Consider the following 15,685-nt stretch of genomic DNA (forward strand, 5'->3'; position numbering starts at 1 on the left):
CGCTGGGCCAATTGTGCATCGTCCTATGGCTAGTTGTGATACAGCCTGGAATCTAACCAGTGTCTGTAGTGACGCCCCTAGCACTGATAGGCAGTGCCTTAGACCGCTGCTCCACTCGGGAGTTAAGAGAATGCCAAGAGTGTCCAAAGCTGTAATCAAGGCAAAGGCTACTTTGAAGACTCTGAATTCTGAAATATATTTTGATTTGTTTAACAGTTTTTGGTTACTACATGATTCCATATATGTTATTTCATAGTTTTGATGTCTTCAGTATTATTCTACAATGTAGAAAATAGTAAAAATAAAGAAAAAACCCTTGAATGAGTCGGTGTGTCCAAACTTTTGACGGGTACTGTGTGTATATATATATATATATATATCCTTGAGGAGAATAAATAGTCAAAATAACTGGAGTAAAAGAAGATAGTTAATGTCTGAGTTGTTTATTAGAATAAGAAAGTTGACAGAGAGCAAAGTCTCCATGCTAAGTGACAGGCAGAGCTGAGGACAATGTTGAAATGGTGTTCAACTGCTGAAGGGTATGTGTGTGTGTGTGTGTGTGTGTGTGTGTGCGCAGTTGTTTGAGGGTGCATGCATGTGTTTGTGTGATGGACAGATTTGCGGACACAAGCACACACACTTGCATGTACTGTATAAATTCACACGTTGCTACTTCTGTACACACAGAGGCTGTGTCATGCAGCTACTGCACTTAAATTACATTTAAGCATTGAGATTATGTACACACAGGGACACGTTGTGTCATTTAATGACAGTGTCCCTGGTCACAGGCAGGGACAGACAGCCTCTGGTGAGAGCCACAGGACTGCAGGAGTCTGTCACTGTAGCAGGAGACTCGACTCTGGAGGAGTGGGAAAGGGGGAAAGTTCTCTTTGTTGTGATTCCAGTCTGTATCGCCTCCTCCTCTCCTCTTCTCCTCCCAGACACAACTCAGACACAGCACAGGCATCAGAGTGGGAGCAAATACTGAGATGCTGTTCACAGTACAGAATCTTCATCATCATCATCTTCATCAACTTCATCATCAAACTCACACACCAAAGAGGAAATAGAAAATCCAATACAACAAATCCCAAAAACTCAAACCAAATATTACCACAGAAACAAACAAAAAAAACATGACAAGAATGATCAAGAATGAGTGCCGACTAAATAGAATGCTCTCTACAACTTTACAAAAATGCTAACTTTTTTTGTGCTTATCTTTCAATGATAAATATGTCTGCTGCCCGTGTTTATTCCTCAGCAGATTGGGTTACATGTCTTCTTATTTGGTTTGGGTCTTTCTAGGGCATCCCATCCTGGCATTGGCAGTTTCTGGCTGGGTGGCATTAGCTAAATCACTGGGTTACTCAGGAAAACAAGCCAACAACATACAATGGCATGGTCTCAGGGACACACACAGTCCATGATATTTATACACACAGATCAGGTCATGTGGGTTGGGGGTGGGTGGTGGGGGTGGGGGGAGAGAGAGGAACACTCTGTGAGCTACATATCATGTCCAGCAGAAAGTAATGGCTGCCAAAGAAAGCAATTTACTGCATCAGCGGATTGCAAATGTAGATAAAGGGTTAAAACATTTAAAAACTGATTTCAAAAGAACAAAGATTTTTGAGCGCTTCACAGTAAATTACCCAGATTTCTCATTCTGGTGTTGACACATTTAAAACTACCTCTGTTTGATTGTAGCTGCTAATACAACATACAGAGAGGGAAAGGCTGATTGTGTGTATGTGTCTGTCTGTCTGTGTGCAAGCCTGAAGGGTTGTATTATGGGGAACCACAGATTCCTTAACTGTTTAGTCATGGTGGACTAAGATAATCATGTGTGGCTCTTCCAACGAGCAAATCCCTGGGTCTGAGCCACAAGTTTGGCCTCCCTCCTCCCTGGCCTGGGGATAACAGCAGATCGTAATTCAATTGGATCCTGAATTTGATTAGGGCGCAGTGTGTGTGTCTTAAGTGTGTGTATGTTTATGTGTGTGTAACTGTGTGACTGTGTGTGTATGGGGGGATAGCTGCAGAGGAGAGTGGGTGCTCGTCACCCTCTTGATGTGTCTGTGCTAATCTTCTCAGGGGCTCATCACGCCATTAGGGGCTGGGATGTACTTTGCCTAATCAAGCATGTTTAGTGAAACAGTGTAAGGGAGCTGGAGCACGCCTGGCTGGGCAGGCAGAGCAGGCCTCAATCACACACTGCACTTAGGGGACACCACTGGCTGGGAGAAAGAGAGGAGACGAGAGGGGGCACCAGGGGGCCACTACTGCTTCAAGGCCCCATATTCTCAACCAACACTCCTCTCAGGGCTATAATGGAGATAGGAGGAGGACGACGACGACAACGTGGAGGAGTGGTTTTGTCTACTACAGTATGGAATGTGCTATTTCAATATACTCCCCAACCCACCAACTACTTTACTCATTCATGGCAGCACTCACTACTAATATACTTCAAGTACACAAAAACCAACACACTCACATGAACGCACACATGCATACACACGCATTCAGTTGTTGCTTTGTCTCCCTGGACTCAGCCATGAGTGGGTCTTTTTACCCAGCTAGATCATGTGCTTACATTCCATGAATCTCTTTTAGTATTCTACCTCAGTGGTTTAGCCCTTTACATTAAGACAAACAAATCCACCGTCCAACCCGGCTCCTCTCCTCAGCCCACCACACAGCTGGCCAGGCCTCCCCTCTATCTGCTCCCCCGTTTCAGAGCAGTTCTGAATGTAGCCATAGCTTTGTATTTAAGCCCTGCTAAGATGTATGTTCGTGCTCTCTGGCTCTGTTGTGTGTTTCTCTAACACCACTCTCTACCAGTCCTACCCAGATCAGCCCAGCCTCTGCTCCTCCCATGCCCCTCCAGCTCCATCTCTCTCCTGCTCTCCTCCTCTGCTCCTCCCAGCCCACAGACCCACTAATGAAGCCAGTCTATGCGCTCCCATGCGTGTTGCCGACCAGCACTCAGGGTGAGGGTGCAGTTAACACTGATTTGTGAATGTTGGGGGATTGCGGCAGAAATCACTCAGATAATGGCTACCGGGCCAAAGAACTAGGGGGAGAACAAGGAGATTATGGACAGCTTCCGCTGTAGCCTGAAACAGAGCAGCATCCACACACACAAGTCATGACACGGATGAAAAAACACGAGCCACCGGATCTACAGACAGGGGAGTGAGCAGAGAGGCGGACAAAAAGAGAACATCAAACAGAGAGAGAGAGAGCGGAGGGAGACAATCCACGCCCAAACAGTTCTACTTTGCTTTGTTGAGCCAGTGTCCCTTGTGTATAGACGCTGAAAGGCAGGGATATAGAAGTGATAGCAGTCTGAATGATGCCAGTCTCCCAGCCCCATCGGCCCATCCCTGGCCTACCACCCTGACTGGTCCCAGCCCCAGTCCCAAACGGTGCCAGTGTCTGTGAGGGGGCCGAAGGGATGGGTAGGGGGGCGCTGCTGTCCTCATTGATATTCCGCTGGGCTGGGGCACTGGGTTCGCCCCTCCGGCCCTGACTCTTAACGGCTATTTGTTGCAGCCATCTCCTCCTGCTCCGGGGCACAAAGAGGCTCAGTGTCAGGGAGAGGAGCCTGAATGGAGCTCCCCAGTGGCAGGGCCCTGGGCCCGCTAACTCCCACAGCCAGGCTCACATTCCCCTACATGGGCTATGTGCTCTTCTCTCCTGTCCGCTGGCTTGCCGGGTAGCCCAGGCCTCAGGTCAGGTCACATAGATCCAGGGAGAGACAGACAGAGAAGGAGGAAGGGAGTGGGAGGGACAAGGTTTTCTTATACCGCTGTGCCCTCTGACTGTGTTTCGCTGTTCCCTCCACTTCTCCAAGGAAACAGAGATATTAAGGTACCATCCTCATCTCCTCCCTGATGGTTTTTGTCCCCTCCACCTTGACACGTTCAAGTCCAGTGCTGTTGTTGCTAGATCTGGGCTGCAGACTGGGGGAGGAAACCGTTACAAGGTCTGATTCTAAATGCATAATAGAGATTTAGAAACACACTAGAAATGTGTGGTTTTTCCATGATTGTTAACACAATGGGACGGATCGTTGACATCATTATCAAGCTTATTCCAATAAGATGGTCCAGTGTGTTGTATGCTCACATTAAGACAGGAACCCTTTCCCATACTGCATGATCCAGTGCCACCTGGCATTGCTAATATCTATCAAACACAAGCTGACTGATAGAGCTGACTGATAGAGCTGACTGATAGAGGTGGCCAGAAAAAAAACAAGGAAAAGCACATGGTTGTCTGCTGGATGCTGGCACAAAAGCAAAGCAGAAATAAAAATGTCACACCCAAAGAATGACTTGCAGAGCACAAGATAGTAGAATGAGACCTTTCACCACTGGAACTGAACTAAATTATCAGTGAAGCGGTTCTCATTTCTTTTTGTTTTTCCTTTTTCACAAAATGTCCCTTCCCTCGCACCCCTTCCTAGTCCTTGAGGTTGGTTTTATGGTGTCCAGTCCATGCTCTGTGGGTTAAACCACGTACGGAGCAGAGGGGTGCACCTCTCAGGGTGATAGCAGAGCTGCAGCCATGAGGAGAATAACCTCATCTCTTTAACTCTCTCTCTCTCTAAACTGCTGGCTTCTGGAGACCCAGTCTCTTCAGTCAGTTAGACAGTCAGGCTTCACGCCGGGGGATGTCAGAACATTGAATGACAGTGAGAGAGGACAGACAGGGCAGATTTCGGGAAGGGAGAGTGAGTCTGAGGGGTATTCCAGTTGCTGAGGGGAAATGGGTTTCAGAGAGGGGGGTTCATTGCGCTCTTCTCTTCACTGGCCACTAGGGGTAGGCTCGCCCACGCTCTTTCCCATTAGGTGACTGAAGTCGGCCAGGCCGTGGTGGTTGGCCCGGATCAGGCCCGGGCGCTGGGAGGGGTAGGGAGCTCCGTTATTGCTGTTATAGTTGAGTCCCTCGTGAGTCCAACGGGGAGGCTCCCCAAAGTCCATCTGGGTGCTGGGGGCTGAGACCACCCTCCTGCGGTCTGGGGAGTCCTGTGGCGTGGCTGGGTAGTTGTATTCACCTGCAGAGTTCCTCAGGGTGGTCCTGGGTTGTCCCCCATGGGGCTCCCGGTTGCTGGCCAGGACCAGGTAACGTGTTCGCTCCGTGTTGGGGGGCCCCACATCCCCTGGGCCCTCGTGCCTGCCACCTCTCTCCTGCAGGAACTTGGAGCTCAGGTAGATGACGGAGTTGGCTGGGCAGGGCATGCCCACTGAGGTGAGGAAGGTCTGGCTCTGGTCCCAGTCTACATCTCTCATGCTGGGTGGAGGCCGTTTCTGCTGCAGGGGGGTCTGTTCTGGAGTAGGTAGGCCTGGATCCATCTCTCCTTTAGGCCAGCCGTTGGGCATTACGAACGGGTTGTCTGCCTGGGAATGTGACCGGGGTCTCTCGCTACCGCTGGTACGTGTCACGCTCATCACTGAGCCGCTCCGGCCCTGACCCAGCATGTTCTGCTCCTTGTCCCCTTTACGGCTCCTGTTGGCTCCTGCCCCTCGTGTGCGGTGGCGATGACTCATGATCCAGCAGACAGCCAAGCCCGACAGCACCGCCCCCGTGGCGAAAGCTGAGACTGCAGACACAACCAGCAGGTTGACTGACACCAGACCATCTGGCTCGTCAATGAAAGACTCCTGCAGGAGACCTACAGACAAAGAGAAAGACAGACAGATGAACAGAGACACAGAAAAGGCTGTCAATAAGTCAGTGGATACAGTGGATATGTGAAAGAGGGTTCAGACACTCCTGGGGAACAATGATGTTGAAGAGAAAAATACATTATAAAACAACAATACATTTCTGCATTTAGCCTTCATCAGGGTTCTAAAGTCAGTAGACAGAGCACAGTTAACATCATCTCAGTAAAGTGGGAGATTACAGCTTGAGAAAGTGGCCTATTTCCCTGTGCCTCAGTGGGTGGGGAGGAATGCTCTTCTGCGAAGATATGCTATTGGTGTAACGGCTAATTGTGTTCATTACCTAAAGTGGATGGTGATTTTAATGGCTGTAATAACTGTCTTCCTGATTGAGAATATCTCCCAACCCCGAAGCGTTGCGGAACATTTACTTTGCAGCGGAAGATGCCTGTACATTCCGGAATTAAAGGGATAGTCCGGGACTCTGGGAAGTGGATAAAGGCCTTCATTGAACTATCCTTTTAAAATCGAACTATCCCTTTAATAGTCAGTAATTGCTTTAAGTTGCATACTGTATTAACACATGCACTTCACAAAGTTATTTTTTTCTAACGGCATGAGAAAGGATTTTTAAAAATACAATCACATCTGAAAGAGGACTACGACAATATGCTTATTTTCCCTGCAAAGAACTTGAGAGAAGCTCCTCTGGAGAATGGAATATATGAATTACTAAAGCAGTGGAAAAACAGTAGAGCACAAAGCTGCTGCCATGGATCAATTAAGAAAATGTCAGGAGAAAACTTGTTCTTTGCAGTGCAAGCACCAGGGACAATACCAATAGAAAACAAAGAGCTTACTCCCAGCCAGATGAAGAAATTAGGAAAAAACTATGAAAGAGTGAGCGAGAGAAAGACAGAGAGGGAGAGGGAGAGCAAGACAGAGAGGAAGAACGAGAGAGAGGGAGAGAAGAATAGCGAGAGAGGGTGAGGGATGAAGAAAGAGGAAAGAGGCCTTCAGCAAACTACTGCAATAGAGGCCCCAGACAAACAGTAAATGTTTCTTAAATTACTAGAACAGCAAAGGGATGGTGATGGGTGTGTCAGGGAGATAAGACCCACAGGAAATAGATGGATGTCATTAATGGATGGATGTTGGGAGCCACTTATTCACCCTGCAAAGAAAGCAGAGAAAGAACATGCCAGAATGCAGGGAGCAGAGGTCTGCTTTAAACAAACATACCTTTATCATCTGACAAATTTATTGTAATGGAGACAAATGGCAATAATTAGGAGCAGGTAGGAGAAACCAGCTAGTAGCTAATTAGTGGGTTTTGGGGCTTGGCGAGACAGAGTATTATTCTCCATGCGTTGACACGAGGCAGGGAATGGGGACAGCCTACATTAAAAACCATAACAATAGAAGGTGCGAATTGAAAGGCCACAGTGAAAAGGATTTAGTGCTAATCAAGTTGCCATCTTGGTCAATCTAGGTCCTTTTATACTCTAATTAGTGTTTGATCACTTATTTAATAGACCTTGGAAATACATGGCGGATCGCTGGGTACCATAGTTACAGTGAGTGAATTATGTGTTGTGTGTCTATTGCATCTTCAACTATAGAGTGGATATCCACAAAGTACCTGTATGGGTTTTTGGATTCATATTAACGTGACTGATTTTCCCTTTTCTTCTTTCCCTCTATCTGTCACATAGAGAGCTCATCATTCTGCTGGCTAAGCATAGTCCTTCCCATTGTGCTTGTGTTTTCTGCTAAACACTCATTTATCTCTCTCTCTCTCTAAACATATCCCTGATCCATCATCACCCATCCAGCCTAAAAATTTCCCTGATTCATACACTATTTATTTTCTCTTTTCGGACCAATATTCAACTTGGATTCACTGCCAGTATCTATTATATTACTCTGGAAAGTACTGTGCTCCTAAATGATGATGTTCAGTGGCAGCCAGGCAGCAGAGAGAGACAGTGGGAAAAATGACATTGTCAGGATACGGCACTGCTGTCATATTTATTTACTGTGGCCTCTGTTTTATTCCTAAACCAATGAGGTAATGAATTGGTTCATGGGTTTGGTCATTCCTAAAAACCACAAGCCTTGATGGCTCTCTAACAACTTTGGACCATAATTTCATCCACATCTGGAAATGTTCATACTTCACTTACACTGAGGAGTTCCCATTCCTTTTTCCCTTTCACATTTCTCCCTGAAAATGCACGGCCGGGGTTCACTATGGAACTTCAGATTCAATTCTGTACGGTGCAATAATACGCTGTCATCTCGGTGTGGGGAGAGGTTGTGATGAGCGTCTGTATTCCCACACCTCAACTGGAGAATACGGCGAGGAGGGTTGCCCTTTCCTGGTAATGATACTGAACCACCATTGAAATGCATTCTCCCTATCTGGAGCAGCATCATTCTCCTCCTATTCAGACCCAATGTGTCTCCTTTTTTCTCCTCACAGAGAGACGATGCACATCGCACTCTGAAAGGCCTAGGCCATTAGTGATTGTCGCCTTTGGAGCCACTCTGCTTTGTGTCAATGGCTGGGGGAGACAAAGCAGCTGGAGCAGGGAGGGGTGAAGCGGGAGGAGAGGGGAGGGGGACAGGTCTCTCTCTCTCTGTCCCACCGGGCTGACAGCAACCCTCTCCTCGCCGACTCACTTATTAAACCTTAATGGAAGCCGCCCTGACTGTCAGCCTGACGAACACTGAGCACGTCTTGGGCTTGCAGCTTCAATTACAGGAGAACAACACTGAGGCAGGAGCAGCCTAGTTAGTGGAGGAGATGGGGAGGAATGGGCCAGGCGGAGGGATATGGCGCTATGAAGGCAGACTAACTAACTGCTATGTGTTTGTGTTTCTTTCAGGGGGTAGTCACCAAGCTACGGAGCACACACTCTTTCACAGTCTTTCATTTCTATGTTGCGGTTAATCTTCCCCATCTCTCTCTCCATTCGTCTGCAGCCACCGTCTTCTGTTCCCTCGCTTCCCTGATCTTCTCCTCCTCTCTCCTCCATTCCAGTGGCATGTCCTTTAATCTTCTTCTCTCTCTCTCTCCATCTCCAGGGATATGCCTCTGATTCCTTCCCTCCATTCCTCCACCCTCCATCTCAACCCTGCCTCGCGCCCTCCTGCCCTCTCTCCCTCTCCTTCTCCCCCATGGACCCTGGCTCGGAGTAGCCCAGCCTAATGAAAAGACACAGTGGCCCTGGCTCTTGGTTAAGATTCCCTTCATTAAAACACTGGCAGCGTATGGATTTGCTCTGCCCATGCTTGCAAATTGGCTGGCCTTTTAGCGGTGGGGTTATTGATTTTCAAACCCAACATGGTGTCAGTGAGGCCGGGTATGTGGTGACTGGAAACATGCAGTTATTAACTGTGATGCTGCCTGCTGCAGTGTAGGGGGATAGAAACTACTGTACCAGCGAGTGGGTTGGCTCACACATGAAACACATCCTGCTTTCAAACTACAGCACAAAAGCAGCAACACACTCCCGATGGACATGCATATGACACAAACATATCTGAGGTTGAGTGGGACTGACAGTATCCGTGTTATAAAATGATCTGAGGGACTTTGATCTAGGAACCTACTGTTTCTCTACATGGCAATGTATTTGTATGTACCCTGTGCATGCACGTGTCAGTGCATGTGTGTACTGTATATATGGACGTGATTGTGTGTGTGTGTGTGTGTGTGTGTGTAATAGATGAGAATAAGGGACTGCACTCATGGTTCAGTGATTTAGCTCATTATCCTCTCTTTATCTTGCTACCATTCTTTCTCTCTCTGTTAACAGACAGACTGCAGGCTCTATCTTGCTACTTTCTCTCTTTGTCTCTATTTTTCTTTCTCTGTCTTTCTCTCGCTCCCTCTTACTCTGTTGGAAGTCTGCAGGCTCTTTCTGGGTTGTTCTCTCTCCCTCTTAACCTCTTCCTCTCTCTCGCTCTCCTGCTGTAATCTGGGTCCCCCTCCTCCACTGCTCTTCGGTCAGACAAATTGGAGTTTCAGAGTCTAAGCCTTGCTACACCATAAACACTGTGTTTACTCATAGGGCTGGTGGTCATGGCACATATAGTTCCTCTGACCTCATTACCAAGGTAGAGTAGTGACTGAGTGAGATCGCTGGAGGTTGTGTAGAACCTTATAAGGTCTGGTCTGAGGTGCCTTTACTGATCAATATGGCAAAACATTTATGAACCCCAGCATGTGTTTTCAATTAAAATTCCATAGCATATCCACAAAAATCTGCTATTGGAATCAGGCTTTCACATTTCCATTAAACATATTAATGTTTTACTTAAGGTAGCTAATTCTGTTCTAATTGCATCCACTCAGTAGTCCACTGTGCTGCTACAATGCCCGCTCTGCTGCTTGGGGTAAATGATAGAGTACAGTTGATTTAAATAAGGGTGTGTTAAATTCAAATCCATTGCAGGAAGTTAGCTCCCTCCCATGCTGTGGACAATTTGTTGAGCGGTAAACTGTCAGTCAGTTAAGTGGTTCGTTTGTGTTATACAAAGCATGATTTTTTATTTTAATACATTCTAACCTTGCTTTTCATATCATGCCAGCCTTTTGCAACAACTTAACAAGGTGGATGCTGTTAGCACTTTCAGCTGCATTCAATCCAAATAAAACAGCTGGGCTGTGGATTGTTTTTCAGAAAAGTGTGTCTCGAAGGGATGCCGTTTCCAATAACACCCTGTAGCCTACGGTTATGGTTTTGGCTGGCGTTGGGTAGTAATTTATATCCTCAATTTAGGTGCAAAGGAAAAGAACACCGTGTAAACTATTAATAAATATTCAGGAGATGCGTCACAGGCAATAAATTATAAACTTGGGCCGTGTTATTAGTCTAACGATCCACCGGGAGTTCCAATCTCTCATTCCCTAATCACGTACCTCGCAATTTCAACTTAATCTTTCTCACATGCTAAAGACATACATCTAGTGTGCCATGGCTGTATGCACCATGATATATGACCGCAGGGGAAAACACACTACTATTTGTTGAGGTTAACACCTCAGTGTTGAAGTGTTGGATTTGTTCCCATCACACATTGCTGAAGGTTTAGTAGGTGGATGATTAAACCATCCAGCCTTGGTGCCCATCTGGTTGACTGATTGAATCTTTTCCTCTGCCCTGCTCCTCTTATTTACGACACACGTTTTATAAAATGTCTCCTGCACCATACCTCCGCTCCTCCATGGGTCCTGGCTCTAAAAATGCCTCCTGTACACAATGAGGCCAATCCTCAGAAAGATGAGGCATCAGACACCTAGTTTGTATCCTGACAGGCCTACCCCAGGTGGTGAGGGTAGGCAACAATTCCCTCCGCCAAGCTGATCCTCAAAACGGGGGTCCCCCAGGGGTGTGTGCTCAGCCCCTTCCTGTACATCCTGTTCATCCATGACTGAGTGGCCACGCACGACTCCAAATCAATCATCAAGTTGTAGAGGCGCAACAGCACCTCTACAACCTCAGGTGGCTGAAGAAATTTGTCATGGCCCCTAAGATCCTCTATTACCAGGCCATCAACCTGTTTAACAGCCATCACCAGGTGATGCACACCCACTCACACAAAACACACACACACACACAAGCTAGCACACACACTTCATACTCACGAACAATGTTCCCCATATTTTTCAGGCACTGAGCAAATTTCAAGTCTGCTGAGCGCAAATTTGAACATTGCGAAAATGCTGTGCAACTTCCAGCGTGCGTTTACTGTGAACACTGAGGCTGTACCCGCTTTAAGTTACAGTTTTAACAGTGGCCATGTAGCCTACTGTGGCTATTCTATCATAATGTAGGCCTACCAGAGTTGCCTACCACCAAAACAATGGAGCTAATGTATCCCATTACTTTTTAACATGGAAATAGCTGTTCTTTCATTCAATCTACAGTAGCAGCCAATGTGTGGTGTTCAATGTAAGCCTACATTCCATAAGGAGCGGCAGGTAGCCTAGTGGTTAGATCTGTCATTCTACCCCTGAACAAGGCAGTTAGCCCACTGTTCCTAGGCCGTCATTGTAAATAAGAATTTGTTTGCCTAGTTAAATTAAAAACATGCAAGGCTTGACATTAACCTGTTTATCCACTTGTCCTTCAGACAAGGAGGTGACTGAAAATATGTTGTCTGATGCAAGAAACCCCTTTACAAAATAAAATACATTATTATTCCTATACCATTATTACAGAAAATCTGACAAATTATGCTATCCTCTGCCTTTTGGCTACTTAGTTTCTTCAAAATACAACACTGCCCCTCAATTTTTCTTTTACCTGACTGGCTTTTCAAAAATGTCTAGAAATGTACCCATTTTGTGCTCTTGTAGGAAGCAATCACTCCCCTATTGCTGACTACAAATGATCTATAACTGGGCTAATAACTCACTAACTAGCAAATGAAATGAACAAAATGTGCACACATGGCTACATGCAGCTCTCGCTTTGATCTCAAAACAAGCGCATCTACTCATAAAATGGCACAGATCCATACAGTATGCTGCAATTGTCTATTTGCATGTAGGCCTACTGCAGGTCTGTGTAGAGTACCGGCAGAGTGGTGCTTGTCAATGCAATAGAATCCTATTCCGATGCGTTCTGCCTACAACAAAATCTCTTGCATAGTTAGTTTTGCATTCTGAGTCTTGCGTAGTTCGTTTTGTTTTGGTATGTTGCATTGGAAGTGGCTAGTATTGCGTTGATTCGATTACAATTCCCACAGTAAAAGGAAACGTTAATAGTGTTAACAGGGAAAACTCTAGAAAGTTGAGTGAAGTTCAATCTTCTGCTTCTCTGTGGGTTGATATTGTATTTCTTCTGCGGGGCAGTCGCACATACACTTACACACACACTCACAGCCAACGCTGCTATCCCATGTTATAGCGACATTGAACCACTGGTCAATTCCTGTTTCACACTGTGTATTTAAATACTGTATCCCCGACATAGCTTATTCTAATATTTCTTCTACTGTACATTGTATTTTAGTTACACTGTTTATACACATTGGATATTTATTTATATACTGGATTCTTGACATAGCTCACTCTATATTTTATGTACTGCTGTACACTCTTGACATTCGACTGCATTCTTAGGATGAAGCAACATAAGCATTTCGCTGCACTGCTATAACACCTGCTAAACACGACCAATACATTTTTATTTGATTTGTTACCTGCGAACAGAGTGCTGGATTAGGGAGAGTGGCAATCCCACGGGTCTCAAAAGGATGTCACTCTGTGGGGGTTAAGAATGAGGCATTATGGGGCTCTGGGACCAAACTAACTGCTGTTAAGAACACCATTTCTCAACCATGCAGCATAAAGATGTCGGATCTTAACTTGATCACTCTTTTGTCAAAGAGAATTTTCCTGCTGGATCAGGAAATTCAAATGAGTCTCATGAGTCCCTGAAAAAGAGCAGTTCTCTTTCTCTCCATGTGGGGGCAGTCGAGTCATTGGGATCAGGGCTTGCAATCAAAATAATACCCGTTTTACATTTTTCATTGACAAGCTATAAGTGAATTATTGATGACTAGAGCTGGAAACACATCAGATGGCTTCCACAACATCTGAACAATGTCAGAAAAAAATGGGATTGTTAGACCTAACAACTAGAAATGGGCAGGTGTGTTAATAAGTGGTGTCAGGTGTGGTCACGGGACGTTTCCAAGTGTCCTTAAACCTCTCCAATATGTCTGTAAATTAGATAATTCCAGTGCTATTACATATTTGCAATCCCTAAATGCCATTTGTTCAGTATAAAAACACAATTTCTACCATATCAACCTCACTCAAACATTGTGGTGTTATGGGGTATCCAGGATACATTCAAGTGTCCTTTCAACCTCTCCAAAGTGTCCGAATGTGGTAATTGCACTGTTTTTACACACTGGATGTGCCTAAAGGTTACACTTTACTATAAAAACTAAATTTCTACAACACCAACCTCTCTCAAACATTGTGGTGGTGTTGGGGGACATACAGGGTATATGGATACCTACAGCGCGTAAGCAGGCAACATCATATTTTTGATGCACAAAGATATAGTCACTCGGTGGACATTCGATGTTGCAATTAAGTCATACATTCCTACCAACCTAAAGATTAATTTGATACCCCCCATGTAGCTAGAGCTCAAACACAGAACATATCAAAGCTTACCTTGAATGTTTGCTGATAAATAACAGCAGGTCACAGGCAGACAAATAAGATATCCTCATGATCTGTGGAGTCCTGGCTTTCAGTGTGTATCAACAAATTCTGTGTTTATTTCGTTTATGCTTCACAACACTGACCGGAATGTAGATAGCAGCCATCTTGAAATGAGGTCATCGGCTCGGCCTGCCCTTATAAATGTGTTTGCCCATATATGGTAGTAAGTCATACCAAAGATTTGAAGGTACCGATCATTAGTCAATATACTCAGCTTTCCACAGACACCCTGCTTTTGCAGATAGGGGCTACCGTTCTCATACCAGACTGAATTGAATTTAAAAAAAAATCAAATAGGGTCCCCAAATATACATTTAAGAACATAAGATTAATAATAAAATAATAACAAATAGGCTACACCAACAGTTTCCATTCATACAGTAGATTTGACATGGTAAATGATTAAATACTTTATTTCTATTGTAAATCGCCCTTAGTCTGTTTGAAAAAGTTGTTCCGATTCCAATACCAACTAGAGGGCGAATATACAGTACCAGTCAAAAGTTTGGACACACCTACTCATTCATGGGTTTATCTTTATTTTTACTATTTTCTACATTGTAGAATAATAGTGAAGACATCAAAACTATGAAGTAACCAAAAAAGTGTGAAATGTCTTTCCTTCTTAATGCGTTTGAGCCAATCAGTTGTGTTGTTTCAAGGTAGGTGTGGTATACAGAAGATAGCCCTATTTGGTAAAGACAAAGTCCATATGGCAAGAACAGCTCAAATAAGCAAAGAGAAACGACAGTCCATCATTCCTTTAAGACATCAAGGTCAATCAATCTGGAACATTTCAAGAACTTTGAAAGTTTCTTCAAGTACAGTTGCGAAAACCATCAAGCACTATGCAGTTGTGTAAAGTACTTAAGTAAAAATACCTTAAAGTACTACTTAAGTCGTTTTTTGGGGATATCTGTACTTTACTTTACTAGTTCTATTTTTGAAAACTTTTACTTTTACTCCACTACATTCCTAAAGAAAATTGTCTAACTCACGCACTTATCAAAATAACCTCCCTGGTTATTCCTACTGCCTCTGATCTGGCAGACTTACTCAACACAAATGCTTGGTTTGTAAATTACATCTGACTGATAAAGTGTGCCCCTGGCTTTCCGTAAAAACATGTTTTTTTTAATCATGCCGTCTGGGTTGCTTAATATAAGGAATTTGAAATGATTTATACTTTTACTTTTGGTACTTAAGTATATCTAAAACCAAATACTTTTAGACTTTTACACAAGTAGTATTTTACTGGGTAACTTTCACTTTTACTTGAGTCATTTTCTTTTAAGGTATCGTTACTTTTACTCAAGTATGACAATTGGGTACTTTGCCAACCACTGGTGCAACGATGAAACTGGCTCTCATGAGGACCGCCACAGGAAAGGAAGACCCAGAGTTACCTCTGCTGCAGAGCATTAGAGTTACCAGCCTCAGAAATTGCAGCCCAAATAAATGCTCAAGTAAGTTCAAGTAACAGACACATCTCAACATCAACTGTTCAGAGGAGATTGCGTGAATCAGGCCTTCATGGTCGAATTGCTGCAATGAAACCACTACTAAAGGACACCAGTAATAAGAAGAAACATGAGCAATGGACATTAGACCGGTGGAAATCTGTCCTTAGGTCTGATGAGTCCAAATTTGAGATTTTTGGTTCCAACCTCGGTGTCTTTGTGAGACGCAGAGTAGGTGAACAGATGATCTCTGCATGTGTGGTTCCCACCATGAAGCATGGAGGAGG

The 15,685-nt window shown here is 44.8% G+C and overlaps 1 protein-coding gene across 4 annotated transcripts in view; it reads right to left on the minus strand.

Annotated features, from left to right (window-relative positions):
* Positions 1 to 427: 427 nt before the first annotated feature.
* Positions 428 to 15,685, minus strand: part of sema6bb (sema domain, transmembrane domain (TM), and cytoplasmic domain, (semaphorin) 6Bb) — a 131,119-nt gene continuing 115,861 nt past the window's right edge. For all 4 annotated transcript variants that reach the window (XM_029707086.1, XM_029707085.1, XM_029707084.1 and 1 more), the window contains exon 17: positions 428 to 5,689. In XM_029707086.1, coding sequence (XP_029562946.1) covers positions 4,821 to 5,689 — 869 coding nt within the window. In that variant the 3' untranslated portion in view covers positions 428 to 4,820. The remainder of the gene's footprint in view (positions 5,690 to 15,685) is intronic.

Source organism: Salmo trutta, chromosome 22 (genome assembly GCF_901001165.1).
Source record: "Salmo trutta chromosome 22, fSalTru1.1, whole genome shotgun sequence".
Classification (NCBI taxonomy): domain Eukaryota; kingdom Metazoa; phylum Chordata; class Actinopteri; order Salmoniformes; family Salmonidae; genus Salmo; species Salmo trutta.